Raw genomic sequence first — 17,982 nt, forward strand, 5'->3', positions numbered from 1 at the left:
CCCCAAGTGGTAAACCACTGAGGGCAGATCTATTTTTGTCTGCTCTGACTGTGAGTACAGGCAACAAAGTTTTTTTGGGAATCCCAAATTCTTTACTGCAAGATATTGCTCTGATGGCAAAGGGGGTTCTTGGCTATACCCTCAGTTCTTGGAGGATTCCCCCCCCCCCCACATACACAGTGGTAGAGGAACAAAAAAGAGATGTCCTTCAGTTTATTTATTTAGCATTATAATTCAAGTGAATTGGGGTCAAGGACAGACAGTAATGGAACAGTGGGGTAAAGTGACGGTCGTAAGGGGTTCAAGGAAGGCTTCGTTAAAGAAGCGGTGTTGAGAAACCGTTAAAGAAGCGGTGTGGAGAAACATATGAAAGAAGAAACACTAGAACAGGGGTAGGGAACCTTTAACACTCAAAGAGCCACTTGGACCCGTTTTCCATGGGAAAAGAAAACACTTGGAGCCGCAAATAATTTTTGACATTTAAAATAAAGATAACACTATATATATTGGGTTTGTTTTACCTTTTACTCTGCTCATTCTGAGAAGCGCATGGATGCGCCTGCCCTGCTCCCTGCAGGGCGGGCAAGGATGAAGCCGGCGGCTCGGCCTTGCCTGCCGCTGGGAAAGCACCCACCCTGCTCCAACGGGGCGGGCGAGAGGGGAAGCCCACGGTGCGACCCAGCCGACTGCGGGCAGTTGGTGCACCCGCAAGGATGGGGCCAGCGGCTCGGCTCGTGGAGCCACAGTGCAAGGGCAGAAGAGCCGCATGCAGCTCTCGAGCCGCAGGTTCCCTACCCCTGCACTAGAAGTATCCAGTATGTATTGTCTCTTATGACTGAGTGGATTTGTATTTTCCTAATAGGTGCCTCTGCAGCCTTAGCATCCCTTGTCTCTGCAGTATGTGACCCATCATACATTGCCATTTGCACCAGCAACCAATCATGGACACTGAAACTGTTACCCCACAAGAAGCACCCTTGACGGTTAATGAGCAGGTATGTGTCTGAACCTGTGTCCCAGAGGTGGGGGTGGTGGTGGAGGTGCTGGTTGAAATATTGATTAAAAGAGTTATACTCTGCCTTGTGACTTGAAGTTCAACATTAAAAAAGTAAAATCCCATCTGCTCGCTTCCTGCAGAAAATACCTGCAGTTGAAAGGCCACGTGGCTAGATTGGAGGGGCTTGATTCTTGAATGCCGGTTGCCGACCCTGTGCAACGTGCAGCTAGCTCAGGGATCTGCAACCTGTGCCTCTCCAGATGTTCATGGACTACAATTCCCATCAGCCCCTGCCAGCATGGCCATTTGGGATTTGATGGGATTTGTAGTCCATGAACATCTGGAGAGCCTCAGGTTGCAAACCCCTGACTAGCTGCGGCATTGAACATTAAAAGGCACTGGGTGCCCTGAATGTCTCCTTACTGATGGTGGGACAGAGAGCCCACACTGCTTGAGTGGCATTTTGTCATCTAGACCAGGCGAAGTGATTGGCATCTATCTTTCCCAGACCAATCTAGCCACTGTGATCTACACGATGATCACCTCTAGGCTGGACTGTTGCAATTCACTCTACGCAGGGCTACCCTTGAGTCTACTCCAGAAGCTCCAACTCAACCAGAATGCAACGGCGAAGGTCCTGACGAGTTTCTCGTGGCAGACACACATGCAATCTGTGCTCCATCAGCTGCACTGGCTTTGGATGGAGCACTGAATTAGATTCACGGTACTTGTACTAATGTACAAAACTCTGAATGATCTAGGACCAGCGTACCTGCAGGTGTGCCTTTCCTGGTACGTCGCACAAAGACCACTCTGATCAGCGAATCCCAATCGTCTGTTGAACATCAGCCCCAAGGAAATCTGGCTTGCCTCAACCAGGGCCAGGGCCTTATTAGCCCTGGTCCCAGTCTGGTGGAATGCTCTGGCTTGCCTCAACCAGGGCCAGGGCCATATTAGCCCTGGCCCCAGTCTAGTGGAATGCTCTGGCTTGCCTCAACCAGGGCCTTATTAGCCCTGGTCCCAGTCTGGTGGAATGCTCTGGCTTGCCTCAACCAGGGCCAGGGCCATATTTGCCCTTCCCCCATTCTGGTGGAATGCTCTGGCTTGCCTCAACCAGGGCCAGGGCCTTATTAGCCCTGGCCCCAGTCTGGTGGAATGCTCTGGCTTGCCTCAACCAGGGCCAGTGTCATATTAGCCCTGGCCCCAGTCTGGTGGAATGCTCTGGCTTGCCTCAACCAGAGCCAGGGCCTTATTAACCCTGGTCCCAGTCTGGTGGAATGCTCTGGCTTGCCTCAACCAGGGCCAGGGCCATATTATCCCTGGCCCCAGTCTAGTGGAATGCTCTGGCTTGCCTCAACCAGGGCCAGGGCTAATATGGCCCTGGCCCCAGTCTGGTGGAATGCTCTGGCTTGCCTCAACCAGGGCCAGGGCCTTATTAGCCCTGGCCCCAGTCTAGTGGAATGCTCTGGCTTGCCTCAACCAGGGCCAGGGCCTTATTAGCCCTGGCCCCAGTCTGGTGGAATGCTCTGGCTTGCCTCAACCAGGGCCAGGGTCTTATTAGCCCTGGCCCCAGTCTGGTGGAATGCTCTATTGTGGAGACCAGGCTCCTGCAAGACCTAATTCAATTCTGTGGGGCCTGTAAAACAGAGCTGTTTCACCAGGCATATATATGGTTGAGGCAGCTACGGTTAACATCTCCCTGACAAACGCACCGTCAGCTTTTTATTGTGAGCTGCCCTGAGTCTGCGGGAGATTGGTGAGATATAAGTGCAATAAATAAATAACTCCACCGACATATGGTGGTTACTATGCTGAAAGGTTGGAATTCAAACGCCATCTTGGTAGTTCATGTTGTTATTGGATGTTTATTATTGTTTTGTTTTATATGTGTGTTTTATGGATGTTGTGAGCCGCCCCGAGCCCAAAAGGGGAAGGGAGGCAGGTTAAATGTAATGCACAAAACATTAATTAATGAGAAAAGTAAAAGTGCTGGCAAAAAGAGTGGGTTTTCAGCTCCTGAGAACAGGAATAGGCTCTGATAGATGCCAGATGAGCCACCGTAGTGGTCTGGATGGTCCTGTGGAATCTTGGGCAGGATTTCTCAAAAGCTGCCACCACCAGGTACTTTCGTAGCAGCCGCCGAGGTATCAGTTTGTTCTGCTGGTGACCAATGTACATGCTGCAGGGGAGATCTCTGACTGTTCTGCCAACTTCTTTATTATAAATTCCGGTTTGCTGAAATGTGGCGGGGGCTGCAACATGTCCAGAGCGTCAATGGCAATGAGTTGCATCTGTGTGTTCAACCCTTCCCTTCCGACTGTTGTCTCTTTTCAAAATGAATGTCATGACTTGAACCTGCTGTTTTGTTCAACATTCCTTGAGTCTGGAGATCTCAACTGAAATGTGGGATGGTGGGATGTGAGATGAGTGCCGGGGGAGGTGGGTTTGGACCCAAAAAACATAATCAAAGATTATATACCCCCTCCTCCTCCTTATTACTTTGACAGCCCCTTTTGCCTGTATTTCAGGGTGTTTTTTTTAAAGTTGGGAGTTCAGTCATTTATAATTAGGCCCCAGATTGCATAGTGGCTACACTGTGGCCATGATCCTTTTTCTGTGATTTCAGCTAACGACCTGATTAATTTTGTTTTTATTTTAAGTACTTCATTAATGCCCTACATTTGTTCCCTTTGGGGACCCAAAGTGGCTTCCATATTCTCTCCTCCATTTTATCCTCATTACAACCTTTCAAGGTAGGTGTGGTGGAGAGAAAGTTGTCTGGCTGAAGATGACTCAGCAAGCTTCCGTGGCAGCGTACGGATTCAAACTTGGGTCTCCCAGATCCTTGGCTGACTTTCCATTCGCTATATCACGTGGGCGGGGCCAAGAGAGGCCCAAGTCAGACAAGGGGAAGGCATCTGGTCATGTGGGGGGGGGCTGATTTTGCACACGCCCCCCACGTGACCAGATTAGTTGCGCCCTGGGACATGGGGTTACCCCATGTCCCCAGGTAGATACGCCCCTGATTGATGGTCCAAATCACCATTGTGATTCTTTGGTTAGGGGATTTGATCCGACTTCTGTCTCTCTCCTTCTTCATTTTCTCTTTTCAGGTGATTGTGATGTCAGGTCATGAGACAATCAGGGTGCTGGAGGTAGGGGTGGACGCTCCACTCCCCGTGGACAATACAGGGAAAACTGTGGAAACAGCAACACCATCAGCAGGAGGAGAAGCTCCCATGAGCTGCCCTCCAGAGCCCAGTGAAACAGGGAAGGAAGGAGGAGAACAAAACGTGGAAAAGGCACATGGCAATTCAGGTGGTAAGGGGCACTTTCTTTACTTTCCTCTCCCTTTCTTTGGACTACCGTATATACTCGCATATAAGTCGAATTTTTCAGCACATTTTTTGTGCTGAAAAAAAACCCCTTGACTCATACGCGAGTGAGATGTATTTAAAAAAATATTTTAGGGTTTTTACTTCCCCCCCTTTTGAGTGGATTTAAAGGGAGAATCAGGGCTTACAGTTTACAATAAAACAGTTTACTGTTTTTCTTTGAAATAAATATTCAAAAACATTTAACCTACTGATGCTTCAATTAATGTAATTTTATTGGTACCTATTTTTATTTTTGAAATTTATCAGTAGCTGCTGCATTTCCCACCCTCGACTTATACACGCGTCAATAAGTTTTCCCAGTTTTTTGTGGTAAATTCCCCCCCCCCTCGACTTATATGCGTGTCGACTTATACACGAGTATATATGGGTATCTTTGTTTTTCAGAAGAAATATACAGTAGGTCAACTTTGGCCTGAGCTGTAGTGTCCATTTTCAGGGAGGTAATATTCCAGCTAACTTTTGTCAGGACTGATTCAGAAACAGGCATCCTTCTAATAAACCTTGGACCTTAGCTTTCCTAAGTTAGATCATTCATTTCGTACTGTTTATACCTGCTTTCTCCACTGTAGCTTCCACCTTATGGAATGGTCTGCCTGTTGAAGTTAGGAAGGTTCCCCCTTTCCTGACTCTCCACAAACTACGCAAAACTGTGTTATTGAAGGGGGATTTTAGCACAGTCAATTTTTAACAAACTGATTGCTGATATATCCTCGGATTTGTACAGATAGGCAATCATAAACGTTTTAATGGGGTAAAGTAAATACACTCAAATTTGAACATTTCGCTTTGGCTTATGTATGTTTTATGTGCAGTCCATGTCTGTATATCTTGTAGATGCGTTATAAAATTGGTACATTATTTAAGAAATGTATGTGGGGTTCCTTGTCTCCCAGATTTTTATTTATTTATTTATTTATTGGATTTCTAAACCGCCCTTCCCCTAGGGCAGTGATGGTGAACCTTTTCGAGACGGAGTGCCCAAATTGCAACCCCAAACCCACTTATTTATCGCAAAGTGCCAACCCAGCAATTTAACCTGAATGCTGAGGTTTCAGTTTAGAAAAAACGGTTGGCTCCGAGGCGTGCGGGAGTAAACTTGGTGGTAGTCGGTGGCTTTGCTTCGAAGCAACCGTGCAACTCTTCCAACGGGTGAATCAGGACCCTAGGAGGGTTTACTCAGAAGCAAGCCCCATTGCCAGCAACCGAGCTTACTCCCAGGTAAAGAATCACGCTTAAGTTCTTCGCATGAAAATCAATGGGGTTTAACAGCGCTTAACAGGGTTACCGACACTGCTTCCCCAAAACTGGGTCTTAGGTTTAATGCTAATAATCGAGCCCAGCAGCCCAGGCTAGCCTAGATGTGTGGGGGTGGGGGTGGGGGAGACTCTGCGCGTGCCCACAGAGAGGGCTCTGAGTGCCACCTCCGGCACCCGTGCCATAGGTTCGCCACCACTGCCCTAGGGGCTCAGTAATAAACAATAACAACAGTATAAAAACAGCTTAAAACATAACATAAAACAACTACCGGTAATTAGCCATAATAAAAACAGGAACCATATATCGTCAGATGGCGTTTCATCCCTCCCTCCTCCCCCACCTTTATGCCCACGGGAGGCCAGATGAAATGGCAGCGATGTTTTTAACCAGGCTGGCCAAATGCCTGGCGGAACAGGTTCATCTTAAGGACGACACAACTCCCAGTTTAATGAAGGAAGATTTGGTATTCAGTCTTTTTGAGAGGAAGTGTACTACTCATATCAGTTTCATATCAGAATCTTCATTCATTTTTGAGGATGCTTATATATACCTTTAAACTATTTGTATGTCTCCTGATAGTCAGTAAAAAGGGATCCTCCATGGCCATCTATAGCTAAAAGATATTAACACATTGGAAAGATACATACCCACCTCCAGTCATTTAGTGGATTGCGGCTTTATCAACATTCGAACATTTGGCATATAGATAACAATTGCTTGGACATATTTTTAGATATTTGGATACTTTTTATAGATTCTTACTCATAGACCTGCCGTCATTGTTGTTATATTTTGTTATTTTTTAATTTCTGTTTGGGGTTCTTAATTTTTTTTAAAAAAAATTAAAAACACATCAAGTATTTCTTGATAGTGATTAAGCCCCCCCTCTAAATATCAGTTATTTATTGAGAAACAAACTAGAACTTTACAGTCACTAAATCATCTTCTTTTTGAATTGTTTAGACACCGTCTCCTTTGGTAATTTGTAATCTCTGGTTTATTTCATCCATTAAGGGTGTAGTGAATGTGAGGATTCTGTTCTTCCTCATTTTCTTTCACGTGGCACATTTTTTTTATTGAATAAAGATTCTTCATGTAAAAAAAGCATTATTTCTTTAATAAAACAGTAATCCAGAGGTGTCCAACTCTGGTACTTCAGATGTTCATGGACTACAATTCCCATCAGCCCCTGTTGGCATGGCCAATTGGGGCTGATGGGAATTGTAGTCCATGAACATCTGAAGCACCAGAGTTGGACACCCCTGCAGTAATCTAATGGGCAGCTGACCCAAGCTTTATAATGAGGGCCTGAAATGCTTCTCAAAGTGCTTTTCTTGGAGGATAGGGGCCCTAGTGAACAGAAGGGGGGGCGGAAACTAGAGGTCTGAAATGTGTGGGGGAATGGATGAAATCTCTCCTCCCCGTCTATCAGCAGAAACTACCACTGGTTTGGGCCTAGACTAAATTTTCCATCTGCAGAATTTTCCTGCCTCTCCCTGCAGACCAAGGGTGAAATCCTGCCCATGGATCATAGGAAGTCTTGAGGAATAACATGAGGTGGGGTCTGCAGCAGGAACGCAGAATTGGTAGAAACTGCCACATTTGGACTGGATCCAACCCTGTGAATTTCAGGATGTAAAGTATTTTTCAGCAGAAATGCATGACTTGAGGCCAAATTAGACCCTGCTTATATACCCTCATGGCCCCTTTTAAACAGAGGTATGAGGAGAAGAAGAAGAGTTTGGATTTATACTCTGCCTTTCGCTCCTGTCAGGAGTCTCAAGGCTGTTTACAAACTCCTTTTTCCTGCCTCTCCCCACAGAAGGAACCTGTGAGGTAGGTGGGGCTGAGAGAGTTCTAAAGGACTAAACCAGTGGTTCTCAGCCTTCCTAATGCGGCAACCCTTTAATACAGTTCCTCATGTTGTGGTGACCCCCAACCCTAACGTTTATCCATTTTACAGATGGAGAACACTGATGCAGAGAGTCGTAGACGACCCCTGTGAAAGGGTCATTCGACCCCCAAAGGGGTCCTGACCCATAGGTTGAGAACCACTAACCCAAGGTCACCCAGAAGACTTCGTGTGTAGGAGCAGGGAAACAAATCCAGTTCACCAGACAAGAGTGAAGGAGTGTGAAGGAGTGTGGAATCAAACCTGGTTCTTTGGATTAGAGTCCACTGCTCTACTCCACTCCACCACACTGAGCATGATCAGTGAGCTGGTAGTGGTTGGCTGGAGGTACAGCCTTTTCTTGCCCTTTGTTTCCCTACTCCAAACTGCCCCTCGGTAGCCTTTTGTCGCTGGGAGTGCTTTCAAGCCCTGCTTGCTCATTCCACCTGTCTTCACGCAATGATATAAACTTGATTCAGCATTCTGTGGCTCATAGATGAACCCTTGCTTCATTCTTCTCAAGGTGAAGTAAAGATGATACCGGAAGTAATTCCTGCACCCGTCCCAGGAGTCATCCCTTTCAGCCAAATGACAAGCCAGCAAACACAAACTCTAACTCCTGTCACAGTACAAGCTGCACCACAGGTAACTACCCTACAGTTCTGTGTCGGGTATGTGGGAGGTATCACATAGGGCAGTGAACGTAGGAAACAGTGCATTCAATTTCTGCATCTGGTGGGTAGGTAAGAATTTAGGACCAAAGTTTGGAGGAAGCAGAGGCGAGCCTGAAATCTGCCCAGAAGCAGACCTGCCAAAAATCCCTTATCTCTCAGCCCCACCTAACTCACAAGATGTCTGTTGTGGGGAGAGGAAGGGAAAGGAGTTTGTCAGCCACCTTGAGTCGCCTTACAGGAGAGAAAGGTGGGGTATAAATCCAAACTGTTCTTGAAATTTCAAAACATTGTGGTACTCTTTCTCCGCAGAATGCTGCGGCCTTTGAATAGTCTAGTCCTGGGAATACCCACATGGGGCTTTAGTGTTCTGGAATGAGTTCACATTTTTAAGTTGGTTGACATGTAGAAATCAAATGCACTCTTCCGTTATCGTTGATGAGGGGGTGTTTGTTATCACGGGGATACAGCTCTGGTCGTATGCAATAAAGCCGTGCCAACCCTCACTAGAGTATAAAACCAAAAGGGAATGTTTCCGTGCCCTGCCCTGTTCAGAGCCATGTGCATCAAAGCTCACTGTGAAATAGCTGCGATGGAGAAACTTCCCTTAGCCCCCTAAATAGCTGGGATCCAAAGCAGAAATCCAGCTCTGTTCACTTCAAACTGCTGTGAACAGCCTCTATCATGGCAAAACATACTCAAAGAACAGTAGAATTCCTTTCATCCTCAAACAAGAGGCTGCCCATCTGCAAACTGTGGAGGAAATTAAAGGAGATTTTTTTGGGGAAAGCAAGAGTTAACCTTACCTCCCCAGACCCATGAACCTGGTCTAGTTCAACCAGAGGCGTAGCTACAAGGGGGCCAAGGGGTGCGTGTCACATCGGGCTTTTGCCTGAGAGGGGCAGCAAAAATTTCAGGTTTGTTTTTTGTATTTTTTTAGTGTATTTCAGTTTGTGACCTGCAGGGGGTGCAGTTTTTAGGCTAGCAGCACCAAAATCTCAGGGAGTTTTTGAGGGACTCTCCTGATGATACCACCCAAGTTAGGTGAAGTTTGGTTCGGGGGTCCAAAGTTATGGACTCCCACAGGGGGTTTCCAATGAGAGCTAATAGGAGATGTGGGCTACATGTTTGAGAGTCCATAACTTTGGACCCCCTGAACCAAACTTCACCAAAACCTGGCTGGTATCATCAGGATAGTCTCCTAAAGATACCCTGAAATTATTATGCTGCTAGCCTAAACACTGCGCCCCCTGCAGGTCAAAAACTGAAAAACACTAAAAAATACAAAACAAACATGGGGGGGGGGGTCAGCAAAACTCAGATTTTGCAATGGGCTCCATTTTCCCTAGCTACGCCTTCTGAGTTCAGCCTTTCCCCAATGGCTGATGGAAAATCTGAGGTCAGGAGACCTGCTTAGTTGCCAGCTTGGTCCTTACTGCTCCCAGCAGGCCCAGTCATGGTATGTGGCCAGTGGACAGGCTAGTAGTCTTACAAATACACATGTAAAGGAGGATGGGTCATTTTGTAACAAGGAGAAACAGGCACAGAGAACAAAGCACTGTTTTCTGTTGCTCTAACCGACCACACTCCAGGACTTTGGCAGAGAACTTTGGGCTGCATCTCCATGGGTATTTTCAACCACATGGTTTTCAACCACATTGGGAGTATCCACATGACCTCACACCCCATCCACACGGGACGTATCCGACAGTTGCTTCCCTCCATTTTGAGTCAGAGAAAATTGAAATCCTCATTTTTCCCTGGCTCAAAATTGTGGCTGTGGGTGGAACGTTGATGTGGATGTTCCACCCATGGTCATAACCAGTGGGGAGGGGAGCTAATATTTTATTCAAACTGTTCTTCTTCAGATCCTCTCCCCACTCTTACATCTATTTTGCAGTTTGCACCTCCTGAGAGAACCAGAATAGCTTTTCTTATTAATAAGCTGCCTGAAGCAGCAGGCTTAGGTTCTTTCTGGTGAATAGATCTCCTGTCAGTGAGGTCTCTATCCTTCTGCTTAGAATGTAGTTCTTCCTAGCGAATATATTAGCTGCATCCCTACACAGACAGCAAGTCCAGTGTTTCTTGCACCGCCTTATCAAACACTGAAGAGAACATTCCAGGAAAACAAGAACAGTCGTTCTTGCAGTCACATCGCCAGGCAGGGCACTAATTGGTGACATTATCTGAAATATGGTGCAAAATTGTACTTCCCCAATGCCAGTGCTGACATAAAACCCATAGACCAGGTGTCCTCAACCTTGTTCAGCCTGTGTGTGCCTTTAGAATTCCGACACAGCATGGTGGGAGCTGCCACAAAATGGCTGCCGCAAGTGGAAAAGCCAGCTACAAAATGGCTACCGAAGCATACCTTCAGTCACACAGTGAAAATATACGTCCTAAGGTGGTGGCAGCTGCCAAAGCAATGGGTTTTTTTTTTAAAAAACAACTGTACTGCTAATCAAATATCTGTGACAAATCAGAAGCTTTGCTGTGCAAAACCCCACTGTTGCAAAAACACTTAGTGGGTGCCAGGGACGATGTGGGCGAGTGCTGTGGTGCCAGTGGACACCACGATGGGGGGACCCTGCCATAGAAAATGGTGCTTTGAAACAAAGACTTTGGGGGTCAAGTCAGCCTAGCACAGTGATGGCGAACCTATGGCACGGGTGCCAGAGGTGGCACTTGGAGCCCTCTCTGTGGGCACGCACACACAGATTTCATCATGTGGGGAGGCGGAAAATCCCCCCCCCCCACACACACACACATCTAGGCTGGCCATGGCCACTGAGCATGACATGCGCACACCGCGGTGAGCAGGGAGGACTTGGCTGGCGGGCCTGGTGCCTGCGCTCCAGGTGGCTGCTGCCCGAGGAGGGGTGCAGAGGAGGCGAAGATGCTAGAGAGGCACAGAGTGGTGTGCACGGGACTTGCTGGAGGCTAAGCGGGTGGGGCGGAGGAAGAGGGAGCCAACCAATTTTTTCTAAACTAAAACCTCAGCATTCAGGTTAAATTGCCGGGTTGGCACTTTGCAATAAATAAGTGGGTTTTGGGTTGCAATTTGGGCACTCGGTCTAAAAAAGGTTCGCCATCACTGGCCTAGCATGATCCTTCACTGTGTAGAATGCCCTTATCTGCTCCCTAATGTTGATTTTGCAAATGGCCCCCTTTAGGGTTTTACAGAGCTGTGTCCGTCCAGCTGCTGGCCCGGGGTGCTAAGCCCCAGACGGCCCATCTCAGGCAGGGATCACCTGGCTGGGCTGGGCCTCCCGAGGGCTCGCTGACGCGGCTGCTGCGCCGATGCTGTCTGCGGTGGCGTTGATCGTTTTTTTCCCTTTTCTTTTTTAAATCTCGTTTACTTTTGCAGGTCTTGACTCAGGAAAACTTAGCAACAGTTGTGACAGGCGTAATGGTTCCAGCAGGGGCAGTTACTCAACCTCTTCTTATCCCCATCAGTATTGCAGGTCAAGTGGCAGGTCAGCAGGGGCTGGCTGTGTGGACATTTCCTGCAGCAACAGTCGCTGCCCTTCCGGGACTGACGGCCGCCTCTACTACTGGGGGAATTTTCAAATCGCCTATAGCCAATCTGCAAGGTAACTGCATTCTTCTGCAGGGTGGCCTTCTTGCGTGACGGCATCCCAATTGCTTGGGCCAAAGCCAGGCACCCTGGGAAGAGGGAGGGAGGAGCAGTGGCTCGGAGGGAGGGCATCTGCCTGGCATGCAGAAGACCTGGGATTCAACCCTAACATCTTCAGTCAGGATACTCTTGTTTTGCATAAAGATGATAGTCAGTGGAGGGGCAAACGGTTGAGAAAGTTATATGCTTCCGCATTAGAATATAGTCCCAAACGAATATGAGAATCACCGTTGTATTGTCGAAGGCTTTCACGGCCGGATTCAACTGGTTCTGGTGGGTTTTCCGGGCTGTGTGGCCAGCCCGGAAAACCCACCAGAACCACATGAGAATTATCATTCATTTTTATGTACTTCCTTTGTCAAAACCATTACTTTGTGCATTATTGAACATGGGATTTTGATACAAGAGCACTTATAGTTCATTGAATGACTGTCAACAGACTTTCAAACAGATGGGAGGAGCAGGTCTAGGTAGGCACTAGGAACTAGGTGGAGCATTCTACAATAAAGGAGATCTGGCATGTTGAGTTCCGTGGCAGAGGAATATACAACATATTTTTTTTCTGAAACTGACTATAGCTGAAATGGGACGGAGCAGGTTTTACTATGTATATTAGGGGCTGTGGATTCCGAAACCACATCATCAGCCGGCGAGCACATGGCTGGCACAAAGGAGGGCGCGCCCCTTTTAAGTCTCGGTTCACCTCTCCTTTCTTCCGGTGACGTTAGCCCTTTCCTAGCGTGGCTCCCCTTCCGCCCTTACTGGGGCGGCATCGGCTGGTTTCGCTCCTCCCCACCCCGAGCAGCAACCGCGTCTCGTGGTAATTCACAGACGTCTTTAGGGGCTGTTGACTCCGAACCAGAGCCTAGTGCAGTGGTAGCAAACCTTTGGCACTCCAGATGTTGTGGACTACAATTCCCATCAGCCCCTGCCAGGTAGGGGCTGATGGGAATTGTAGTCCATAACATCTGGAGTGCCAAAGGTTCGCCACCACGGGCCTAGTTCATGCTGGAAATGGAGTTCCAACGTTCAGTTCAGTAGAATGAACAGATCTTCAGGAACAGAGGAATGCAGTTGTTTATTGGCTCTTTCTCCTGGAATGAATTATTAAGACTTTGCATGCTGGGTGGAGCTTTAGGCAGGTGTCAGATCCCCTGTTACCATAGCATTTATTTGTGGCTATCTGTATCAGTTGCAGCTCATTAATATCTTGCAGTGCAGTTCCATGCGTACAATATATTCCTAAGCAAAGTTCTCCTCTTCTGAACCATTGACTTTTGCGGGATGTAACTCTGTTTAGGATTGCACTGGGAGTTAATTTTATTTGTTTGTTTGTTTGTTTGTTTGTTTGTTATCTATCTATCTATCTATCTATCTATCTATCTATCTATCTATCTATTGGTGGGGGGGGGGGGGGGTGGGGGGGGGGGGGGGTGGGGGGGGGGGGGGGTGGGGGGGGGGGGGGGTGGGGGGGGGGGGGGGTGGGGGGGGGGGGGGGTGGGGGGGGGGGGGGGTGGGGGGGGGGGGGGGTGGGGGGGGGGGGGGGTGGGGGGGGGGGGGGGTGGGGGGGGGGGGGGGTGGGGGGGGGGGGGGGTGGGGGGGGGGGGGGGTGGGGGGGGGGGGGGGTGGGGGGGGGGGGGGGTGGGGGGGGGGGGGGGTGGGGGGGGGGGGGGGTGGGGGGGGGGGGGGGTGGGGGGGGGGGGGGGTGGGGGGGGGGGGGGGTGGGGGGGGGGGGGGGTGGGGGGGGGGGGGGGTGGGGGGGGGGGGGGGTGGGGGGGGGGGGGGGTGGGGGGGGGGGGGGGTGGGGGGGGGGGGGGGTGGGGGGGGGGGGGGGTGGGGGGGGGGGGGGGTGGGGGGGGGGGGGGGTGGGGGGGGGGGGGGGTGGGGGGGGGGGGGGGTGGGGGGGGGGGGGGGTGGGGGGGGGGGGGGGTGGGGGGGGGGGGGGGTGGGGGGGGGGGGGGGTGGGGGGGGGGGGGGGTGGGGGGGGGGGGGGGTGGGGGGGGGGGGGGGTGGGGGGGGGGGGGGGTGGGGGGGGGGGGGGGTGGGGGGGGGGGGGGGTGGGGGGGGGGGGGGGTGGGGGGGGGGGGGGGTGGGGGGGGGGGGGGGTGGGGGGGGGGGGGGGTGGGGGGGGGGGGGGGTGGGGGGGGGGGGGGGTGGGGGGGGGGGGGGGTGGGGGGGGGGGGGGGTGGGGGGGGGGGGGGGTGGGGGGGGGGGGGGGTGGGGGGGGGGGGGGGTGGGGGGGGGGGGGGGTGGGGGGGGGGGGGGGTGGGGGGGGGGGGGGGTGGGGGGGGGGGGGGGTGGGGGGGGGGGGGGGTGGGGGGGGGGGGGGGTGGGGGGGGGGGGGGGTGGGGGGGGGGGGGGGTGGGGGGGGGGGGGGGTGGGGGGGGGGGGGGGTGGGGGGGGGGGGGGGTGGGGGGGGGGGGGGGTGGGGGGGGGGGGGGGTGGGGGGGGGGGGGGGTGGGGGGGGGGGGGGGTGGGGGGGGGGGGGGGTGGGGGGGGGGGGGGGTGGGGGGGGGGGGGGGTGGGGGGGGGGGGGGGTGGGGGGGGGGGGGGGTGGGGGGGGGGGGGGGTGGGGGGGGGGGGGGGTGGGGGGGGGGGGGGGTGGGGGGGGGGGGGGGTGGGGGGGGGGGGGGGTGGGGGGGGGGGGGGGTGGGGGGGGGGGGGGGTGGGGGGGGGGGGGGGTGGGGGGGGGGGGGGGTGGGGGGGGGGGGGGGTGGGGGGGGGGGGGGGTGGGGGGGGGGGGGGGTGGGGGGGGGGGGGGGTGGGGGGGGGGGGGGGTGGGGGGGGGGGGGGGTGGGGGGGGGGGGGGGTGGGGGGGGGGGGGGGTGGGGGGGGGGGGGGGTGGGGGGGGGGGGGGGTGGGGGGGGGGGGGGGTGGGGGGGGGGGGGGGTGGGGGGGGGGGGGGGTGGGGGGGGGGGGGGGTGGGGGGGGGGGGGGGTGGGGGGGGGGGGGGGTGGGGGGGGGGGGGGGTGGGGGGGGGGGGGGGTGGGGGGGGGGGGGGGTGGGGGGGGGGGGGGGTGGGGGGGGGGGGGGGTGGGGGGGGGGGGGGGTGGGGGGGGGGGGGGGTGGGGGGGGGGGGGGGTGGGGGGGGGGGGGGGTGGGGGGGGGGGGGGGTGGGGGGGGGGGGGGGTGGGGGGGGGGGGGGGTGGGGGGGGGGGGGGGTGGGGGGGGGGGGGGGTGGGGGGGGGGGGGGGTGGGGGGGGGGGGGGGTGGGGGGGGGGGGGGGTGGGGGGGGGGGGGGGTGGGGGGGGGGGGGGGTGGGGGGGGGGGGGGGTGGGGGGGGGGGGGGGTGGGGGGGGGGGGGGGTGGGGGGGGGGGGGGGTGGGGGGGGGGGGGGGTGGGGGGGGGGGGGGGTGGGGGGGGGGGGGGGTGGGGGGGGGGGGGGGTGGGGGGGGGGGGGGGTGGGGGGGGGGGGGGGTGGGGGGGGGGGGGGGTGGGGGGGGGGGGGGGTGGGGGGGGGGGGGGGTGGGGGGGGGGGGGGGTGGGGGGGGGGGGGGGTGGGGGGGGGGGGGGGTGGGGGGGGGGGGGGGTGGGGGGGGGGGGGGGTGGGGGGGGGGGGGGGTGGGGGGGGGGGGGGGTGGGGGGGGGGGGGGGTGGGGGGGGGGGGGGGTGGGGGGGGGGGGGGGTGGGGGGGGGGGGGGGTGGGGGGGGGGGGGGGTGGGGGGGGGGGGGGGTGGGGGGGGGGGGGGGTGGGGGGGGGGGGGGGTGGGGGGGGGGGGGGGTGGGGGGGGGGGGGGGTGGGGGGGGGGGGGGGTGGGGGGGGGGGGGGGTGGGGGGGGGGGGGGGTGGGGGGGGGGGGGGGTGGGGGGGGGGGGGGGTGGGGGGGGGGGGGGGTGGGGGGGGGGGGGGGTGGGGGGGGGGGGGGGTGGGGGGGGGGGGGGGTGGGGGGGGGGGGGGGTGGGGGGGGGGGGGGGTGGGGGGGGGGGGGGGTGGGGGGGGGGGGGGGTGGGGGGGGGGGGGGGTGGGGGGGGGGGGGGGTGGGGGGGGGGGGGGGTGGGGGGGGGGGGGGGTGGGGGGGGGGGGGGGTGGGGGGGGGGGGGGGTGGGGGGGGGGGGGGGTGGGGGGGGGGGGGGGTGGGGGGGGGGGGGGGTGGGGGGGGGGGGGGGTGGGGGGGGGGGGGGGTGGGGGGGGGGGGGGGTGGGGGGGGGGGGGGGTGGGGGGGGGGGGGGGTGGGGGGGGGGGGGGGTGGGGGGGGGGGGGGGTGGGGGGGGGGGGGGGTGGGGGGGGGGGGGGGTGGGGGGGGGGGGGGGTGGGGGGGGGGGGGGGTGGGGGGGGGGGGGGGTGGGGGGGGGGGGGGGTGGGGGGGGGGGGGGGTGGGGGGGGGGGGGGGTGGGGGGGGGGGGGGGTGGGGGGGGGGGGGGGTGGGGGGGGGGGGGGGTGGGGGGGGGGGGGGGTGGGGGGGGGGGGGGGTGGGGGGGGGGGGGGGTGGGGGGGGGGGGGGGTGGGGGGGGGGGGGGGTGGGGGGGGGGGGGGGTGGGGGGGGGGGGGGGTGGGGGGGGGGGGGGGTGGGGGGGGGGGGGGGTGGGGGGGGGGGGGGGTGGGGGGGGGGGGGGGTGGGGGGGGGGGGGGGTGGGGGGGGGGGGGGGTGGGGGGGGGGGGGGGTGGGGGGGGGGGGGGGTGGGGGGGGGGGGGGGTGGGGGGGGGGGGGGGTGGGGGGGGGGGGGGGTGGGGGGGGGGGGGGGTGGGGGGGGGGGGGGGTGGGGGGGGGGGGGGGTGGGGGGGGGGGGGGGTGGGGGGGGGGGGGGGTGGGGGGGGGGGGGGGTGGGGGGGGGGGGGGGTGGGGGGGGGGGGGGGTGGGGGGGGGGGGGGGTGGGGGGGGGGGGGGGTGGGGGGGGGGGGGGGTGGGGGGGGGGGGGGGTGGGGGGGGGGGGGGGTGGGGGGGGGGGGGGGTGGGGGGGGGGGGGGGTGGGGGGGGGGGGGGGTGGGGGGGGGGGGGGGTGGGGGGGGGGGGGGGTGGGGGGGGGGGGGGGTGGGGGGGGGGGGGGGTGGGGGGGGGGGGGGGTGGGGGGGGGGGGGGGTGGGGGGGGGGGGGGGTGGGGGGGGGGGGGGGTGGGGGGGGGGGGGGGTGGGGGGGGGGGGGGGTGGGGGGGGGGGGGGGTGGGGGGGGGGGGGGGTGGGGGGGGGGGGGGGTGGGGGGGGGGGGGGGTGGGGGGGGGGGGGGGTGGGGGGGGGGGGGGGTGGGGGGGGGGGGGGGTGGGGGGGGGGGGGGGTGGGGGGGGGGGGGGGTGGGGGGGGGGGGGGGTGGGGGGGGGGGGGGGTGGGGGGGGGGGGGGGTGGGGGGGGGGGGGGGTGGGGGGGGGGGGGGGTGGGGGGGGGGGGGGGTGGGGGGGGGGGGGGGTGGGGGGGGGGGGGGGTGGGGGGGGGGGGGGGTGGGGGGGGGGGGGGGTGGGGGGGGGGGGGGGTGGGGGGGGGGGGGGGTGGGGGGGGGGGGGGGTGGGGGGGGGGGGGGGTGGGGGGGGGGGGGGGTGGGGGGGGGGGGGGGTGGGGGGGGGGGGGGGTGGGGGGGGGGGGGGGTGGGGGGGGGGGGGGGTGGGGGGGGGGGGGGGTGGGGGGGGGGGGGGGTGGGGGGGGGGGGGGGTGGGGGGGGGGGGGGGTGGGGGGGGGGGGGGGTGGGGGGGGGGGGGGGTGGGGGGGGGGGGGGGTGGGGGGGGGGGGGGGTGGGGGGGGGGGGGGGTGGGGGGGGGGGGGGGTGGGGGGGGGGGGGGGTGGGGGGGGGGGGGGGTGGGGGGGGGGGGGGGTGGGGGGGGGGGGGGGTGGGGGGGGGGGGGGGTGGGGGGGGGGGGGGGTGGGGGGGGGGGGGGGTGGGGGGGGGGGGGGGTGGGGGGGGGGGGGGGTGGGGGGGGGGGGGGGTGGGGGGGGGGGGGGGTGGGGGGGGGGGGGGGTGGGGGGGGGGGGGGGTGGGGGGGGGGGGGGGTGGGGGGGGGGGGGGGTGGGGGGGGGGGGGGGTGGGGGGGGGGGGGGGTGGGGGGGGGGGGGGGTGGGGGGGGGGGGGGGTGGGGGGGGGGGGGGGTGGGGGGGGGGGGGGGTGGGGGGGGGGGGGGGTGGGGGGGGGGGGGGGTGGGGGGGGGGGGGGGTGGGGGGGGGGGGGGGTGGGGGGGGGGGGGGGTGGGGGGGGGGGGGGGTGGGGGGGG

The 17,982-nt window shown here is 59.5% G+C and overlaps 1 protein-coding gene across 1 annotated transcript in view; it reads left to right on the forward strand.

Annotated features, from left to right (window-relative positions):
* The window catches only part of POU6F1 (POU class 6 homeobox 1), a 47,402-nt gene extending 35,584 nt beyond the window's left edge, over window positions 1-11,818 (forward strand). The window contains exons 2-5 of the mRNA XM_048491856.1: window positions 863-995; window positions 4,111-4,318; window positions 8,067-8,188; window positions 11,671-11,818. Of these exons, the coding sequence (XP_048347813.1) occupies window positions 942-995; window positions 4,111-4,318; window positions 8,067-8,188; window positions 11,671-11,811 (525 nt within the window). The 5' untranslated portion in view covers window positions 863-941 and the 3' untranslated portion in view covers window positions 11,812-11,818. The remainder of the gene's footprint in view (window positions 1-862; window positions 996-4,110; window positions 4,319-8,066; window positions 8,189-11,670) is intronic.
* The last annotated feature ends 6,164 nt before the right edge of the window (window positions 11,819-17,982 follow it).

This window comes from Sphaerodactylus townsendi, linkage group LG03, assembly GCF_021028975.2.
Source record: "Sphaerodactylus townsendi isolate TG3544 linkage group LG03, MPM_Stown_v2.3, whole genome shotgun sequence".
In the NCBI taxonomy this organism is placed as follows: domain Eukaryota; kingdom Metazoa; phylum Chordata; class Lepidosauria; order Squamata; family Sphaerodactylidae; genus Sphaerodactylus; species Sphaerodactylus townsendi.